The sequence below is a fragment of the Dreissena polymorpha genome, chromosome 16, assembly GCF_020536995.1.
Source record: "Dreissena polymorpha isolate Duluth1 chromosome 16, UMN_Dpol_1.0, whole genome shotgun sequence".
NCBI lineage: Eukaryota > Metazoa > Mollusca > Bivalvia > Myida > Dreissenidae > Dreissena > Dreissena polymorpha.
The window spans coordinates 3,889,809-3,910,300 of NC_068370.1; the positions used below are offsets into that span (position 1 = coordinate 3,889,809).

At 35.5% G+C, this 20,492-nt stretch overlaps 1 protein-coding gene across 1 annotated transcript; it reads right to left on the bottom strand.

Moving 5' to 3' along the window:
- Positions 1-10,257: 10,257 nt before the first annotated feature.
- Positions 10,258-13,719, bottom strand: LOC127862748 (uncharacterized protein DDB_G0280205-like). Its single transcript, XM_052402003.1, has 4 exons — positions 13,560-13,719; positions 11,925-12,506; positions 11,263-11,393; positions 10,258-10,548 (listed from the first exon to the last, which is right to left on the bottom strand). Exons 1-4 carry the CDS (start codon positions 13,717-13,719, stop codon positions 10,336-10,338), a joined length of 1,086 nt encoding a protein of 361 aa, XP_052257963.1. The 3' UTR covers positions 10,258-10,335.
- Positions 13,720-20,492: the final 6,773 nt, after the last annotated feature.

A 20,492-nucleotide genomic window follows, 5' to 3' on the forward strand; every position in this document is an offset into this window, starting at 1 on the left:
GGTCCATCAGGCAATTACTCAAAGAGGATCCATGATGTTCTTAAATGGCAATGGAACACCGGCATGGCCATATCCCAAAATGAGGAACACTCTATCACATATGTAATAGAGTCAAATCGGTCAAGCCTGCAAACGCAATGCGCTTTCTTAAATGGGATGCCGAAACGGAATTCAAATAATAACCGGTTAAAAACACAAGTGTGTTGTCTGGCAACGAAAATGATCACGATATGGACGTACATTTAGACGGCGCCAAAATTATTTCTAAATAGTGATGCAAGTTTTAGGATTGTGATTTTATAAGAAACATACATTCGCTCAGTGCTTCAAATATTTTGCAAAGCGGGACTTGAGAAATATACAGATCATGAGAATGCTAAGAGGCTAAGGTTACGGGTCCGATTAAACTAGCCTATTTCTCCTCTACAAATCATCCCTCACACGCGAAAAGATAGATTATGACTCAGTAATATATGAGTGTGAAGCGCTAACAGCATTTAAGCAGTTGCTGCTATCCAAAAAATATTGATAATCGGCTAAATGTTACTAAGTTTGGTATGTTGAATGGTCGGCTAATTACAGTAGATATCTTGATAGGCATGTACTATGTTTTACGTTTGACATCTTATTGAAGTAACCAATGTAGGATCCATTGACCGGGTTGTCAATATAATGTAGGAACTAGTTACTTTAAACATAGTTTATTTCCAAAAAGCATGACATTCATACAAATGTATGCATTTGGTCCATACATACATAATGGAAAAAGGGTTAGACCTAAAGTTGCTGCAATTATTTCTTAAACGGGCATGTAAATTGATGAGTTTCTATATCCGGTATAAAAGTACTGTGGATTCTCATCGCTAATATTAAATAATTGCTTCAGTGAAGATTAAAATTGTAAAATGGTGTCAATGTTTCGGATATCAATTTGTAAGGAATTCAATAGATAAATAGCAGATGGTAGAAACGAGCGTGAATAAAGTCAAGTTCTTCTTGATGAAATAGTTTAGTCGTCCGCGTTCTAAGATTTTGAGAGGACTGTTTATGAACTGTTTGTGGAAGAAGGTAGTTGGGACATTGGCCGTTATGTATTGTGTAGATATGAATGAGTTTGAGATAACGGAACCAGTTCGACACAGGCGTACGTTGGTTTCACTTATCTTTGCAATTGAAGAAGGAAGTTTATTTAAAAAAAGATAACTTATAAAAATATGATATTATGTTTAATGTTTTAATGTTGTATCATGTTTACTTCTATTTTTTAATAAGGAAAACAATAATAAGTCGTCTGGAAAGATTTTGTAATAATTATTAAAATATGGATGTAAAAATTCATGTTAAAATAATACCGGATATCCCCAGTATACCAACTGAACTTGTTATCAATGCCTGATTTTTAATATGAAAATTTCAGTCATGTAAATTTATCTGAAATGCTACAGTTCTCACACAGCAGTGTTTGCTTATGATTTTTAAGTAATCAATAACGAAAGCTTAGTGATGTTTTACAAAATTGGAACAGGAAATCCATATACAAACAGCCGACATATGACGGGTATTATATTTAAAAAAAATTGCTGGTTCGCAAAGGAATTTGTTATTGCTCCCAGGCTTTAAATAGAATAGCTAGATATTGCTGATTCGATCAATATTTTATAATTCCTTGACAGATTATTGAGAATGAATAAAAGATTAATTGTTTGACGTGAACTCTTCAAACAATGTCCTGGGAATACACGGTTCTTAGTTATTTGACGTGAACTCTTCAAACAATGTCCGGGGAATATACGGTTCTTAGTTATTTGACGTGAAGTCTTCAAACAATGTCCGGGGAATATACGGTTCTTATTTATTTGACGTGAACTCTTCAAACAATGTCCGGGGAAAATACGTTTCTTAGTTATTTGACGTAAAGTCAAACAATTTCCGGGGAATATACGGTTCTTAGTTATTTGACGAGAACTCTTCAAACAATGTCCGGGGAATATATGGTTCTTTGTTACTTGACGTGAACTCTTCAAACAATGTCCGGGAAATATACGGTTCTTAGTTATTTGACGTGAACACTTCAAACAATGTCCGGGGAATACACGGTTCTTGTTGATTGATGTTGAATGAGCTATTCATCGAAAGAAAGCGGTGCTGTCATAAAGATTATCAAGATAAAATTGCATAATTTTAGAAAAGTATCGTCCAATAGTAGCCTGTACAGACCGCACATTGTAGCGCCGTTAAATGTCGCATCGCCGGTATATGTCGCAGGCTACGAGATTTGTCGCAATGTTGACGATAAATGTCGCAAGGAACGATAAATGTCGCAAATCCTTCTGACGATATATGTCGCAACTTTAACGATAAATGTCGCAAAAATTTCAACTGCCGATATATGTCGCAACATTAACGATAAATGTCGCACACCTTTGTTAGTCATGTTAAAATGAAAAGTTGAAGTAAAAATTACTAAAACTTTAAGGTTAGATCTTGATTAACCGACGAGGTTTATTTGGGCCGACTTCCACCAGAATGGTCACTTTTTAGTTAGTATTGTCCGAAATGGTCTGTTGTGGTCAGTATTGTCCATAATTGTCAGCTGCGGTGAAGATCGACCGAAGCGGTCATATTTATTCATTTTCGACCAAAAACGTTAAGCTGTAGTCAAAAATGACAAAATCCTTGTTTTAAATTGGTCGGAAATCGGAAAAGCGAGGGGCCCGTAAGTCTTTGCTTTGGGTTTAAGGCCGTTTCGACAAGTTTGGTTATATAAGGTCAGTCTGACAGGAACCGTCTGGGTACTGGGTAGAACAACATGTGAATACCTCGGTATTTCTGCTGGAGACTGACAGCTTTGCCATATTTGAATCAGCGATAGAAGGCGAATGTTCTTGGATAGAATCATCGATCCAGGATCACACCGGGACCTCTGGTCCCAACCTCTGTGCTCAGCTCTTTGGGTAATTATGGGGCCGGCAAAGGAAAATGCCTTTCTATGAAAACTGCCAGGAATTACGGGTTCTCTTCTTAAACGGGTGGTCGTTCAGCTGCACAATGCATCAGATACTAAACCCATAGTCAAATTATCGCCGAATACAGCTCACTTTACTCTGTGAACGGCTTTACACCCAACGTCAGTAATCAGGCTCAAATGACAAGGACTCCGTGTCGTTCGTAATTACCAGTTAACTGAACATGCTATCCGATTTTCCTACCTAAATTTGAAGAAAGGCTTGCACTAGGGTCTGTGTCCACTCAATATTCTTGTACGGCGATAAGATTAGTTCAGTAGCTGAAAAAAGTCTCTAAAGCGACACATGCATTACTGTTGTCATTGACAAAAAGATACAAACGACAATTCTTCATAGAAATCGAAATATATTTATGTCATTTTTCTTTATTCCATTTATGTTATTTTCACCAGATTATTTTCCAATATTCACAGTTGTGAAACAAATGTGTCGTTTTGGTGTTCCCCTAAACATTTTGGGACCTTGGCAAGGGCGGATTTAGAAGGGCGGAAGCGGCGTGCGTCCCCCCCCCCTTAAATCAGCCAAGATTTTTTTATATTAAAATGTGCATATTTGGGGCCTTAAAATCGAATGCCAAGGGTTGGTTAACCCAAAACAATTATCAAGATTGGCCAAATGTTGTAAGATGTGATAAAACTGTAACATTATTACAGCAACACAAATAACGATAAAATTGTATTGAATATTTTATGTTAGTTTTTATGTAATGTTATTATGCAATTATTAATGTCGATAACACCTACAGACTGGCGTTGAGCGAGTATGAAAAGAATACATTAATGTCCCTTGATAAATATCTCATTTTTTGCTGTCAGTTTGGAGCAAATGCATATTAAATGGTAGTATGATTATTGATTAAATATTGTGTGGAACAAAAATTACCGAGCGAAGTATTAATTGAATGTTTTACCGACAGCGTTGTTAGTGTTTTGGTCTAGAATTAATATAAAAACTAATCGAATGTACGCGTTATATGAATTCAAAACTGGTGCAAATGCGTTTGGTCTTTTAACATATAATAGTCGACAAATTGATTATCTCATCTTTCGTGGACAGATATGATGAAAGTACGTTAAGGTGTAATATTTCATTATTAACAAATAAAAGGTATGGAACCAGAAAAGGAATGCAATTGCAGTTCCCAGCAGTTTTGCTTCATTGTATGAGTCCGTGTCTATCGATATGTATCCATTTATTTAATAGAATTGTTTAAACATGTAGAAATCTATGTAAAACGAATACAATTGTATGCAGAGTGTATTAAAGACAGCATTTGACTTATCCACTAAATCAAAGGATTTTCATTTTTATTTTGATATTAAAACAAAAGCAGTTACCAGCAGCGACAATTTTTGCATTGGAAAATATTATTGAGGTGTAACCGAAAAAGAACCAGTAAGCCCTTAAATATATAATAACCGAGTATTGCCTATTAAGATTTATGTTACTTACATTCATTGTTTCGCGCTTCTTAATCGATAATTCAGTATCATATTAATCTTCAGTTGTGTAAGTAAAGGTTTTGTATCGAAAAATATACAACATTCTGCTTTTAAGAAGTGATGAAGGTCCGTTTTTAAAAAGACATATTCTGATTATTATCGTTCTGTATATTTAACTAGAATTTGTGATGAAGATAGAGTTTTTTTGACTGATTAAATACGTTTACATGCATTATAACACACTTTCAAAGTTATCGTTAAAAATAATTAGCCGGATAAAAGGGCCATTTTATATATAAACATTAACCAAAAGTGTATTTGGTTCGTACAGCCTTTTATTAATAGTTACAAGAAGTATTAATCAAAGAACTAAGTAGCACAACTAAATTTTGACCATCACTTCCTTCATTAATCCGATGGATATATTCACTATAGTACGGTTAAGGGAAAAATAAGTTTGAATATGTTGTCGTGATACACAATATCCTGGATGAATCCATTTACGACGGGGTTAATGAACCATCTAACAAAGAGTCAGCTGCAATAATAATGCTTCAGATGGATATACGCTGCACGCGATACACGTTTTTATAAACTAAAATATATTATAAGAACGAACGGCATTTGACATCCCTTAACTTCTCATATACTCTATTGTATACCCCAACCAATCAGTAAAAAGTATACTGCCTACATTTCTCGACAGCATTTCGTCGAATATTTTTTTATTCCGTTTAATTCTTTGTTGAACCGCAGTTATGACAGGCAATGACAGAGCTATAGGTACATATGGGAATTAACATAAAAAGCATTCGCTTGTTGGACCGTATAATCTTGACACATGAATATATATCAAATATAGAAATGGCGCGGCACAGACCGACGCGTATCCCTACGCCGCATGTTTGACCCAGGGGCGCCCTAGGGTTGGTAATGGGGCCATGCATAGTTGAGATTAACCGTATTGTCATAAGAAATGTTCAGTATCAATTTGAAGTAAATTAATAAGTTAATGTAAAATATGACATAAAAAATGAGTGAAAATCTGTGACCTAGCCCCACCCCAACTCCCATAACATTTGACCCAGGGGTCAGATCAAAATTCCAAATAGTGCATTGTCGCACATATGCTCATAGCTACCATGTGTGTAAGTAAAGATCAAGTGCTAATAGTGTAGGAGGCGATAGTGGCCAGGACGGACGGACAGACGGCCGAGATAACCACATAATATATTTCAAAATCTAAACGCGGACCCTAAGTTCAAGGTCAATGTCTTCGGGGTCAAAAGTTTTATGCGAATGGTAAGGTCTTGTCCAGATACACATGCGTACCAAATATGAAAGCAATATCCGAAGGGACACAGACGTTATGAGCTTTTTTTGAATCGCGGTCGCAGATTTCGAAACCTGAACGCGGACCCCAAGTTCAAACATTTCATGCGCATGAAAAGGTGTTGCCCAGATACACATTCGTACCAAATATGAAAGCAATATCTGCAGGGACAAAGAAGGTATGAGTCTTTTTCGAATCGCGGTCGCATATTTCGAAACCTGAACGCTGACCTCAAGTTCAAGGTCAAGGTCACAGGGGTCAAACATTTCATGCGCATGGAAAGGTGTTGTCCAGGTTCACATGCATACCAAATATGAAAGCAATATCTGAAGGGACACAGTAGTAATGAGCCTTTTTCGAATCGCGGTCGCAGATTTCGAAACCTGAATGCTTACCTCAAGTTAAAGGCCAAGGTCACAGGGGTACAATTGTATGCGAATGGTGTTGTTTAGATACACATGTATACCAATATGAAAGCAATATATGAAGGGACACAGTAGTAATGAGCCTTTTTCGAATCGCGGTCGCAGGAAAATCTCTGACCCGGCCCCACCCTGACCCCCATAACTTTTGACAAAGGGGTCATATCAAAATTCCAAATAGTGCACCGTTGCACATATGCTCATAGCTACAATATGTGCAAGTTTCAAGGTTCTAGTGATAATAGTGTAGGAGGAAATAGTGGTCAGGACGGACGGACGGACGGACAGACGGCGGAGATAACCACATAATCCCCACTTTTTATTCGAAATGCGTAGGGATAATAAACCATTTGCATTTTTATTGGTTGCAAATAAATATAACATTTTACTGTATGAATAGAGTAATAAATATACAATTAAAGTGAAAAAAAAATACTAATCGACAAACTCTATTTTCAGGTTAGGCTTACAAGTGTGGCCATCCTTCTCTCGTGCATAACGATATCGCTATTAAATCCAAATCACTTAAAGCCTTTCCATTGCCGTGACACGCTATTTCCTGGTCGAAACCATTCACGACATGGTTAATGTACCAGCCCATGAAGTGTCTAAAGCAATAATAATGTCTAAGGTGGACTTAAGGAACACGTTACTTGCCTTAGCCTGTTATACACCTTTTGAAGATGACAGCAATTGTTCGATATTTTCAGAGACTAAACTTGCATACTCACAGCGTCACTAACTTTTCTTATGTATTGTTGAAACGTATTGGTATGCCAGTTTATTTTTTTTCATAAGGTTCGATATTTAGCTAATAATTAGCGAATTAATTTTAAAGTTAAGTTATTATAGTTTAACAATGAGCTAATCCTACGTTTTTTATTTTTTTTAATATCTTGATTTGCTTTTATATTACCCTTCTGTTTAAGAATAATTAAACCACCCATTGCAAGAAACAAAAAAAAAATATGAATAAAGCATCAACAAGATTTAAGAAGGATTTTTGCAGAATCTTAACTAAGCCAAACGTTTTTTCCAGTATATATTTATAGTGTTGATGGAAACAGTATTTATGATTTAACAAAAGTGAGAAAAAAACGCAAACACGCTGCCAAAACTTTAATCAACTTCGCAAATCATTCTCGCAAGTCATTGTCGGATAACAACAATTTCATTAAGTTATTTCTGCAAATCATAATCAAAACACTCACTTCTTAATTATTGACGGAAACCTGAAATACTCCGGAAACATTATAAATCCATATTTTTAATTTGTTTTCACCATGCAATATTATTCCTTATTAAGATGTGCAATAATGATTGATAGGTTAGCTGCAATCAAGGAAATAATGTATTGTGGCATAAAATTGCACCGTGTTTTCAAAAAGATTTGTTTTATCATTTCGCTCGACATTGAGGTTTAAATTTGACATGCGTGGCAGGAAGTGTGGAGATTGTTCTCTCACAACATAGCTCTTGAAGATGTATCTGGACCGTTAACCGTAACTGACTAACAAAACAGGGTATAATTGAGTCGTGTTCTGAGACAACTGGGCTTAATGCATGTGGGTAAAGTGTCATCTCAGATTAGCCTGTGCAGTTCGCACAGGCTAATCAGGGACGACACTTTCCGCTTTGATGGTATTTTTAATTTCAAGGAAGTCTCTTCTAAGCAAAAATGCAATTCAGGCGGAAAGTGATAACAGCAGTCCATTTAGCACAGGGAAATAAACAACTGGCTACTCGAGCCAAGAATTATAAGAATTGATTGGGTCAATATTGTTCACAACTGACCATTTCGGACAATACTGACCGCAACTGACAATTATGGAAAAAACTGACCACAATTGACCATTTCGGACAATACTAACTAAAAACTGACCATTCTCGTGGAAGTCGGCTCAAAGAACCTCGTCGGGTAATCTAAATCTAACCGTAAAGTTTCAGTCATTTTACTTCAAGTTTTCGTTTTTAATAAGACTTACAAAGATGTGCGACATTTATCGTTAATGTTGCGACATATATCGGCAGTTGAAATTTTTGCGACATTTATCGTTAAAGTTGCGACATATATCGTCAGTAGGATTTGCGACATTTATCGTTCCTTGCGACATTTATCGTCAACGTTGCGACAAATCTCGTAGCCTACGACATATAACGGCGATGCGACATTTAACGGCGCTACACACATCCTAATCAGAGGCGTCATTTTCCGTGTGTATGGAATTGTTCGTATTAAGGAACACCTTTCTAATGTTAAAAACAGTTTGGGCGAAAAGTGTCGTCCCTGATTTAGCGTGTGCATACTTAACCAGCTAATCTGGGACGAAACTTTCTGCTAGTGCATTAAGCTTCATTTCCCTAGAGTGCGGGTCATTTATTTTCTTGCTGATGAAAATTGAATGAGATCTGCATTGTAAGAAAGCGAAGCTGTATTTTGTCCAAGGAAAAGTGAAGGCCAAAGGCACTGCAATATTACACTAAACATCAACATACACATATACCTTTAAGACACAATATTCATTTTAATGGCAATTAAAGACATTCTCAATCATTCTCAATTAACACATTGTAGCTGTGTATCAGTATCGCAAAAAGAAAATTTAAAAAGGGTTTGAGGACACAACGTGGCTCAGTCATATTTTAACTCAGTAATCAACCCATTGCGAACAGTTCATTAATTCTATGTTATTATCCCCACGCTTTTTGAAAAGCGTGGGGATATTGTGGTTATCTCCGCCGTCCGTCTGTCTGTCCGTCCGTCCTGGCCACCATCTCCTCCTACACTATAAGCACTAGAACCTTGAAACTTACACACATGGTAGCTATGAGCATATGTGCGACCCTGCACTATTTGGAATTTTGATCTGACCCCTGGGTCAAAAGTTGTGGGGGTTGGAGTTGGGCCAGGTTTTTAGGTTATTTTGCATTAACTTCTTCAGTTCTGCACCGATTCACTTCAAAATGATACTGAACATTTCTTATGACAATACGGTCAATCACAACTATGCATGGACACATTACCAACCCTGGGGCGCCCCGCCCACATAGGCCACACCCACCCCAAATTGCCATTTACTATGATTTCTTCATTTCTACACCGATTGACTTCTTATTGATACTGTACTTCTCTTATGACACTACGGTCAATCTCATCAATGCATGTCCCCATTACCAACCCTGGTGCGCCCCTGGGTCAAACCTGCGGCGTGGGGATACGCGTCGGCCTCTGCCGCGCCATTGCTGTTATTTTGCATTTACTTTTTCATTTCTACACCCATTTACTTCAAATTGATACTGAACATCTCTTATGACTATGCGGTCAATCTCAACTATGCATGGCCCCATTCCCAACCCTGGGGCGCCCCGCCCACATAGACCACACCCACCCAAAATTGCCTTTTACTATAACTTCTTCATTTCTTCACCGATTTACTTCAAATTGATACCAAACATCTCTTATGACAATACGGTCAATCTCAACTATGTATGGCCCCATTACCAACCCTGGGGCACCCCCGCCCACATAGACCACGCCCACCCAAAATTGCCTTTTACTATAACTTCTTCATTTCTACACCGATTTACTTCAAATTGATACAGAACATCTCTTATGACAATACGGCCAATCTCAATTATGCATGGCCCCATTACCAACCATGGGGCGCCCTCGCCCACATAGACCACGCCCACCCAAAATTGCCTTTTACTATAAATTCTTCATTTCTACACCGACTTACTTCCAATTGATACTGAACACATCTTATGACAATACGGTCAATCTCAACTATGCATGCCCTATTATCAACCCTGGGGCGCCCCGTGGGTCAAACATGCGGCGTGGGGATACGCGTCAGCCTCTGCCGCGCCATTTCTAGTTACAATTTGATTCAGTGTTTTAGAAACCGCCAGACTACAAATGCATGCACTATACACATATAAATACACAAAATACTATAAGCATGGATATAACATTGTTAAAACAACATTCATTCAATCACTTATCTTTTATTTATATAACTGCATATCTACCAGTCATGCAATCAGAGAAATAAGCACTTTCTTCGTAAATAATTTATGCCTGTTTATTTATGCACAGGCATTAAGTCATTCTACTTAAAAAGTGTTTTCAGTATCCGCGAACAATCGCTCAAGAAGATAATCAAGAATAATCCCGCCATTATGCAAATGGCGACAGTTCCGCCGACCTTAGCAACGGTCCTCTTGTCTTCAGCAGACGTCAGTTTTCTCGTTGCCATTGACGTCATGTTTTTCACAATTGTCATCTCTCGAATCATCTCAACAAACTCTGGTCGCTCCAGAACCTGTGAAGTATATTCATTCTTGATATGAGATCGATATAAGAGTTGATATTCAGTCTTCAGGCTAGTTTGATATAGGATTCTGTTAAATAAATGTTTAAAGAAATTTTTAGATATGTCCCATTTTTTTGTAGGACAAGATGGTTAATTCATATATTTTTTTTATAATATTTAGTGAAAATAACTAATTAATATTAATATTTTTTTATTGTTTTCAGTTCTTATTTATATTAAAACATAATTTATAAGTTTAATATTTTTCCTTTATGAGGGAATAAGAAAACACAGCATAACAATCTTGTTCTGAGCCAATAAGATATGAATTCTATCTTTCTTATAAAATTATATACATTTCGATTGGTCGGTTACATGAACTTGCATACATTGTTATTTTCTGTACGATTTGACAATATGATGTGTTTATTATAGTCCGACAAAATTAATCTGTTTTGCATGAACTTAATTAACATAATTAGCATAAATTTCACGCTTGTAATTTATCAAACCTTCTTTTTTTGTTTGAGCACGTGTTTCACTAATTACATTACACTATTAAGGTCAGTTTGAGCTGCACTTTTACGACCCATGTATGGCATTCAAAATAAGTGAGTAATGCACGCTCTTTTAAATAAAATTTCTGTTTACACCTTCCTACTGCAACATTGACGGATACTTGTCCCAACTATTACACACTCAAGTGTTAGTGCATTTGTGTACCTGTGAAATGTTGTTTTGGAATGCAAATCTGTTACAGATACTGTAGGCCAGTTCACTGCAGTCACTTGACTGAAGACTGCCTTCAGATGTGTTCAACTTCAGACACGTAGAGTTGTCAACAGGCATGGCGCCTGAAATACATGCCGGAACATTGGGGTAAAAACATAATATTTTCAACTAATCTATTGAATTAATATTTCATATTTTGATGTTTTCAAAATATATTTGTATTTACCTGCCACTCAAGAAATATATAAATATTAAGTATTGTTATAAGTGTTTTCAGTAGATGTATACACTTTTGTCTAATACATGTTTTACTATGCTTTTACAGTACATATATTGAGAAATTATTTTATTTTTTAAATTCCGATTTCATAATGGACATTTATTGCAACGATATTATATTGTAATCATGTTTACAGATCAGTATCTGTTTGGAAAATGCTATTAATACTAAACTCTTTCAAATTTACAGTTTAAACAATTATATGGTAATTTTATTTGTATTTCCATTTTTTGGCATTTTGATAATTGACAATTAACCAACTTAAGATAACGACATCAAAATAAATTCCAAATGCAACGAGACTGAAAATACTCGTAAACAAACCGAAAAAAAAAATTATTTCGTGGGTAAATCCTGGAAGTTATCGTCTTACCGTCGATCCAATATCCAGCCGCTTCAAGTTTAAGTCTGCCGGTAAGCTTAAAGTACTGATATGCGTCCAGAAACGCAACCAGCGTCGCGTTTGACATCTTGCAGAATGCCCGTGCTTCGGAGAGTGTTAAGTTATTGTAGTTGACGAAATACTCAATGAGATTGTCCCGAATCCATCGACTTTCAGTGTTGATTGAAGTTCTAGTAGGTGGGATTGATGCGGTTGTTTGTAGCGCTGCGTTGTTAGTGAGAGTGGTAGGTGTGTTTGATGTAGACGTTTGTTGCACTGTGTTTGGTGTGTTTGGTGTAGGTATGTTCGATGTAGATGTTTGTTGCGTTGTGTGCGTTGTGTTTGGTGTAGGTGTGTTGGATGTAGATGTTTGTTGCGCTGTGTTTGATGTTTTTGGTGTAGGTGTGTTGGATGTAGATGGTTGTTGCGCTGTGTTTGTTGAACTTGGTGCAGGTGTGTTGGATGTAGATGTTTGTTGTGCTATGTTTGTTGTGTTTGGTGCAGGTGTGTTGGATGTAGATGTTTGTTGCGCTGTGTTTGGTGCAGTTGTGTTGGATGTAGATGTGTGTTGCGCTGTGTTTGTTGTGTTTGGTGAAGGTGTGTTGGATGTAGAAAAAAAAATAAAGATAATAAATAAATAAAATAATAAAATTAAATAACATTTCTTTAAACAACATTCTGTTTTAAACACACAAGAAAAAAAAAAGATTTTTCCTTTATTATAAACATTTTCATTCCTACGCAGAACTACGTTGGCGGAAGCATAATTCCTCAAACCAGGAAAATGTGATTCGTCTTAGTATAGAGGTGACAATAACGTAGTGGCGTCACCATCTATGTATAGAATGTTTAAACTGAACAAATAATCGCTCTGGGAAAACAGGATTCAATACATGTGCTTAAGTGACAGGATTTAATACATGTGCTTAAGTGACAGGATTTAATACATGTGCTTAAGTGACAGGATTTAATACATGTGCTTAAGTGACAGGACTAAATACATGCGCGTTAAGTGTGCGGACTGAACAGACTAATCTGGGTCATACATACCGCATGTTTTGTATTTCGTTTCAAAGATCTAAATATATTTAAGATTTACAGCGTCGACCCTGATCTGATAAGCCTGTGTAGACTACACAGGCTAATCACGGACAATACTTTACGCAAATGTATAAAGCCTCTAGAGCGCGACTCAAATACAAGTTTTATAGAATCGCATGACTTTTCATGACTGGCATTTCAAGACAATGTATAGAATCGCATGGATTTTCATGACTGGCATTTCAAGACGGTTGGTTGTAATCTATTTCCAATGTAAGAGAAAGGTGGTTATGTATATGTGTATGGAATAATGTCGAAACTTCCAAACACTATAAGAAAAAACATCAAGATCAAAGACCATGAATGGAAAACTTCTAGTACTCAAAAGTTATTCAAAGCCCTTTATTTGTATTGTAAGCAAATTGTTCATTTAGGCATCTATATTACAATTTCTAACTTTATTATCCACATTGTCAAAATTATTTTTTATCTTTTTTTTCGGGCACATTAAAACCTACCTACACTTTAATACTTAACATATATTCAAATGTGTATTATCTTATGTGAAACATAACATTTACTGACACTGTGAGCCCTTCTCTTCACATCTGTCCAAAGATCTGGGAGTAGTTCCACTGGATGTTGCTACTGGAATCCCTGCTTGATGCGAGGTAACAGTTGTTGTTGTTGTTGTTAGCATTGTTTTGATCATGCTGGATGGTTGTGGTGTTGTTGTTGTACCCATTGTTGCTTAAATATAACCATTAAAGACTGCGACTATGGCTTACATTTCTCCAATTCATAAACGCTTATTATTGTAGTCCATAATATAGTCAGTTTCATATAATGGTTTGTTTTCAGTACAAGCGGACTAATTAAATTTCAGTATATAACACTATTAAAAAACATATTTTCAACGGCTGGGATTTTTTTATAATATATAATTTATATATAATTAATGTATTATTATGAGCTTTTATATGATTAAATTTTGTATTATAAATTTAATTTTTTAATAATTTATATCTTATGCGATTCCAGTGTAACTTATAATCTTTTTTAATGGCTGGGATAACATTTCCTTTTGGAAATTTTATACAATTCATGTTTTATTATATATTTAATTGTATATCAATGTATAACCTATGTGATGCCCCTGGTTATGGCCCATGACTCTGACTTGCAATTAAGCAGAATTATGTCCCTTTGTACTCCAGGTTAATGATAGCATGCAACATATACTGTCTCTTATATTCAATAAAAAATTCAAACTTGTCAGATGGGTCAAAATATAAGGTAACAGGACTATGTTGAAAGCTGTGACGAGTATTTTAGATGAATTATGTACTATTTTAATCTTATAAATGTTAAAGTTCAATTAACTATATTGTGATTACTGAAACAGTTTATTGAGACATTAAATATGTCACTATCTTTAATTACAAATAGAAATCATGCACTTTACTATCAAAGTGGAATAATATACGAGACTACTGTCAAACTAACTAAGAAAAGACTGACATAGTAATGTATTTTATCCCATTTTCAACGCGACATTGACGGTATAACACGTTGTGGAATATACTAGCCTGTCTTCAACACTGTGGAATATACCTGTCGCGTGCAAGGACTACTTTTCAAATGACGTCATGCGATATGCGCTAAAATGCGAGAAAACTTTAGCTTCAAAATTATACGACCTTCAACCTTTAAATCTAGTCATATGACATAATTTTTCGCCATCCGTATAATGATGAATCGGCTGAAAATAATACTTATTGCATCATTTCTCCCCCCCCCCCCCAAAAAAAAAATAAATAAAAATAAATTGACGATTTATTATAAACGCAACTTATTTCACATGTACATGTACTGAATATCGACAAATTTTAATTGTCAATTTATCACATTTTTCTTATTTCGTGTTATGTGCATTGTTTATAACACATGCACATACTTTTGAGGTTTAAGAATGTACAACAAGCCATACAAATATCGCACAATTCATAAATAATCTGCAATATTTGCTTTCCGATTTAATTCACGTTAGGCATAGAGCTGTGTAAAGTATAAGATGGTAAAAATAGCGCCACAATGGAATTCGGAACGTCCCATTTTGTACAGGCGTATTATACACTCATTTATTTGTTGTGTAATGGAATGTTTTCATACTCTGTGTATTTATATCTTAAATTATTTTCTTGTACAATAAGCGCATTTACCATAGACAAATAAAAAATTGTGCAAGTTTAAACATAATTATGTTTGAATGCAGAAATCTGCAAATGCAACCGAGTTTACCAACGGCTATTATTTGATAAACTGCTCCGGTTCATTTTAACAGCAGTAATGTACAGTACATGACGTAACGTGTAACGAGGAAGAAAGTTTATTGAGTTCGTAAACTCATTTGAATATAGTGATAGGATGGCATAAGGGTCTTTGTTTAACTATAATGCTAAAATAATAATTAAAGACCCTAGATGCAAAATCGTCAATTATTGAGTTAAATGGATTATTAGATGGATTTTAAAGGATAATTAAAGGTAAAATACTAGTTCGAACGTGTTTTGCTTTTTTTGTACTTTTGTCGTTCCCTGTTCTCGGGGAAATGATTTTAACATGGACGCCAACATCATTTTGTCAGGAGGCAACCGCCGCCATATTGGATTTTGATCATTTTCTTTCGAAAATAAAATGAATTATAGTAAAGTAAAATCTTTTTGCGGTCGTAATGTGTTACAATTCGGATACTGCGTAAAATTGAATCGAGGCATACGGTAATATTTTTAGTTGTTTTACAGTTTGTGTGTGAATTTTTAAAGACTATTTTGCGTACCAGAACAAAAACATTTATATCACTACGCATGGTTTCATTCGTTAGATTTTAAGCGCTTTTAAGACTGAATTAAAATTATTGTTAAGGTTATTAGATCTATTTATGTTAAATGTCACGTTACAAAAAAAAAATCAAATGGGATAAATACAATACTAGGATTAGCGTTGAATACAGAGAAGTTTATGTTGCTCGGCTCGAACACCGAAAGCGCTCGTCAAGGCTCGCGCTCCCGGCGTTCTAAGCCTTACAACATAAACTTCTCTGTATTCAACGCTAACCTAGTATTCTCTATAAGCACTTTGAACATGTTTAATAGTTACAAACTACCATGTTTCATTTAATAAAAGTTATAGCTCCTTTTAAAACTTGACCTGAAATTATAATTTTAAGAACATATTTAATAAATTAAGGCTTCGCATATTTAAATGATAACAGGAACACAATAATAAAATAAAGCATTATCTTTGATTTTTTGTTCAAATGGATGACACAAATGTGTGACTAAAGATTATTTTGTTTATGTTAGGTTTATTTGTGTATCGTGTTACCTGTTGTTGGTGTTAATTTTTCACAAATGCAGATCGCCGGATGGGAGCAGTTGATATCTGGATATGATCTTACAACCGTTGGTGTAACTTTCATGATATGACATGCTGTGTCCGATTCCCACTCTGTCCATGCTTTATACGTGAAATTTGTCATCAGCGCGGGTTTCAAGTTTTCTACAAAATCGGCTCGCATCTTAGCAAGAGATCCGTTGTAGGTCCTAGAGCAAATCGTCTTGCACACTTCATATGTCTGATTTTCTCTGGATACCATGTACTGGTATCCTGGGGACTTAGCTATCGAGAACCACTTTTCAACCTCTGTAAAGATCCAAAATATAAAATCAATCGTATAGCTTACCTGAGTAACAAATGACCCTACCGGCCACTGTCTTTGTACATAACCGTCCAAAATAAGGAACCATAATTGCAGTAGAGACTTTACTTTAACACAAACTGGCAAAGTTTGTTTATAACCGTGTCTTGGATTGTTTTCGCGGATGATATTTTATTCAAAACAACAAAATATTGCATAATATGTCCGATTTTGAAAATACGGGCTTTTTTCAATGGACCCTTTGCCAAACTTTTAAAGTTTGTGTATTACCATCAGATCTTATAAATAATCTAACCAGACGCCAACAAAAAGGCCATATTCTGCCACACATTCCGGAGTTTTTGCCATTTGTTTTCCGAAGTAATGCCATTATGTTTTTTTAATTTTTATCCGATCTACACCAGTCTTCAACAGTTTGATTATCCCAATAAAATAACATTTACAGTCAAAGATAAGCAACGTTTGGCCATGCAAACAAAATCCCGCCCTTATCAAAACCACTTCCTGTCCCAGCAGTAACCACTGCCCGACCCAGCGGTAACCGATGCCCTGCCCAGCGGTGACCAAGGCCCGGCCTAGCGCCAACCACTGACCGGCCCAGAGGTAACGACTGCCCTGCCCAGAGCCAACCACTGACCGGCACGGAAGTAACCACTGCTCAGCCAAGCGATAACCCACTGACTGGCCGCCCAGCGGTAACTACTTCCCAGCCAAGCGATAACCACTGAATGGACCATCAGTAACCACTGACTGGCCCAGCGGTAATCACTGACTGGCCCAGCGGTACCCACTTCACAGCCAAGCGATAACCACTGACTGGCCCAGCGGTAACCAATGACTGGCCCAGCGAAAACAATTACCTATCCAAGCGATAATCGCTCACCGACCCAGCGATAACCATCGACCGGCCCAGCAATAACCACTGACCGGCGAAGCAAAAACCACTAACCGGCCAAGCGATAACCACTGACCGGCCCAGCGATAACCACTGACCGGCCAAGCGATAACCTTGAACGGCCAAGCGATTACCACTGCATAGCCCAGTACCAAACAATGCAATACTGCAATTACATATTAAAATCCTTACAGTTCTTTTTTTTAGATTTCATGAAATGATGTGCACATTTTTAAATAAATTGTCAGATAATATATTGTTTATAGTTAACTATGAAACATGCAATAAATAAAGACAATCATATAAAATAAAAATCAATTTTGATTTTATCATCATCACATGTTGGCAATAAAGTTATGAGCTTTGAATGGAACTAGTAAAATGTCTGTGAACGGTTTGTTACTGTGCAGTTTAATAATGCACATGTAAACTCACATGAATGCTTATATAATGTAAATGTTCTTACCAAAGCACTGCATCACTGACTGATGGCTGCTAATCCAGATGAAAAACAACAGCCATCGAGTGTTTAACAGATTCATTTTAATCACGTTGATTTTCCGTTTGCAAAACAAGTATTTACCATTATAGGTAATTTAAGTAAGCAATATTTGCTGCACAAAAATAGTTTTTTTAAATTCAACTTCAATATTTAAAAAACGCTCACAATACAATACTAATATGAACAATAAAATTTTATCTCTGAAGTTTTATTAAATAGTTTGTACGAGAATATCTTCAGCAATGTTGAGATTACGCAACTGCGTCGTCAAGGCAACAAGATGGCCCAGAATGACAGCAAACAATATCCACTTGACTGCCATATTTTCAAGAATGAGCGAATCATAATACAAACGTATAAAACAGGAAATTGATGATTACTAACTAATGCTTTGTGCCATGGAAATAAGCACAATACTGATATATTAATTCATGTAAAGCCAATGTTTATGCAATTATCCCCCCCCCCCCCTCAACACAAAAATCTAGTTATACCCATGTATTAATTAGATCTTATATTCCCTTGTTTATTAAGTGCTCTATAAGTAACATTTCTAAATAATGAATCCATTATTAGAAAAATAGCTATTTTTATTTTATGGAACCAAAAGGACCAAAGGTTTTATATGGCCCTGTACTAAGTAACTTGAAGTGTTGCTTTTGGTGTAAAATTTTGACATGATTTATGTAGACGTAAATAAAAAAATCATTTTTATAACAGACGTTTCAAGTTTATATGTAGAAAATACTTGTTGGTTGTTTTCATCCAAATATAGTCATTTGTTTATCGTCAGAATATCAAATATAACATATATATACAAGCAGTAAAAGGCTTTGTCAAAATCTGATGGCAAAAGAAATAGCAGTAATAGAAATGTCATCCAAATATAGGCATTTTTTACTATCAGAATATCTAATATAACAAAATATATACAAGCAGTAAAAAGCTTTGTCAAGATCTGATGGCAAAAGAAATAGCAGTAATAGAAATGCCATCCAAATATAGGCATTTTTTACCATCAGAATATCTAATATAACAGATATATAATAGCAGTAAAAAGCTTTGTCAAGATCGGATGGCAAAAGAAATAGCAGTATGAGAAAAAGTAACATTTGTTCTCATGTTCAAAGGGTAATATCTCAAGTGCCAATGACTCAATATTACGCAACTTTTTAATTAAATCCAAAAACGTGTGGTAATACACAAAATGTGTTAGTTATGTCAAGATGTAAGGTAAGCTGTGTAGCTAGCGTGTAAAATAGCTTTCGGAGCTTCACATGTCCTATAATTTCTTATTGTGTACTGCAAAGACCTTATAAATTAGCGACCTATATCAACGTTCTTGGTGTCTTCGATTTTTATACGTGTATTGTATAGATTATTCGTTATTGATGTAATACAAACAATGCGTGTTTTTATATTAAACGTGCAAATGTTCAATGTTCTCTCTTAACAATTAGAAACATGCATATCACAAGCGCTGGTAATGTTAAAGTAGTACAGATTTCATTAGTTACTGCATTTCAACATCATTCGTAATTGCATAAAATACTTGTTCATTCAAAATTAACAAAGGTTGTCATTTGTAATCAAGTTTTTAACTATATAAGAACGATTTTGAATTCATATTTGCATATACATGTACGTCTAAGTTGACTTATGATGCCTTGCATTACGATTATATGGAATTTGTACTTGATGAAGAAACGGTTTGAAATACATCAATTAAAGAAGAAATAATGGAGTCTCGTTATTCACAGATTTAAAAGTCATTTTTTAAGTTATACTTTTTGTGAATAATGCCATTGGACATGAATAAGTTATTTATCCACAGCAATGATTAATTTTATTACTATTGAGAATTGTCAGAACCAGTATAATAACGTTAACGTAATCATGAATAATATAATATATAATCCTGGAACATTTATAATTTTATAATAGATAATCTTACTCGTCGAAGTCTTGATTATGTTCTTTTTATGCCAATCGAAAAACATTCGATTTCAAACACCGAGGACAGAACTTTAGTTTCGTTAGCACCACATTAGCAAGGCTCCTCCAAACATTTTGACATTTATTTTCGCCTCTTCGTTGTTGGCCTACATTTAGGAATAATACATTTCAGCTGTTAATGTGTTTTCTCAAAAAGCGGTCTAAAATCGAATCGATAACACATCTTTTCATATTCGGCAGGTGCACCATATTTTTAACGGTCAAATCATCAAACAACAACGAAATCGAAATTTATTAGGTAGAGTGTTAAAAATTAGTAATCTTGACCATAAATTAATTCATGCACTATTGACCAACGATCTTAGTTGTAAAACGCGGTTATCCTCCTGTAAACGGCATCTTTACATTCACCAACGAGCATGCATTTTAATACATCCGCAGTCT

Excerpts from the sequence above, each read along its gene's own strand:
- LOC127862748 (XM_052402003.1), bottom strand. The coding sequence starts at position 13,719 with ATGGGTACAACAACAACACCACAACCATCCAGCATGATCAAAACAATG. Across the intron at positions 12,507-13,559 it reads TGAAGAGAAGGGCTCACAGT|CGCAACACACATCTACATCC; the intron begins GTCAGTAAATGT and ends CAACAAACACAG. Across the intron at positions 11,394-11,924 it reads GGCTGGATATTGGATCGACG|GCGCCATGCCTGTTGACAAC; the intron begins GTAAGACGATAA and ends CATGTATTTCAG.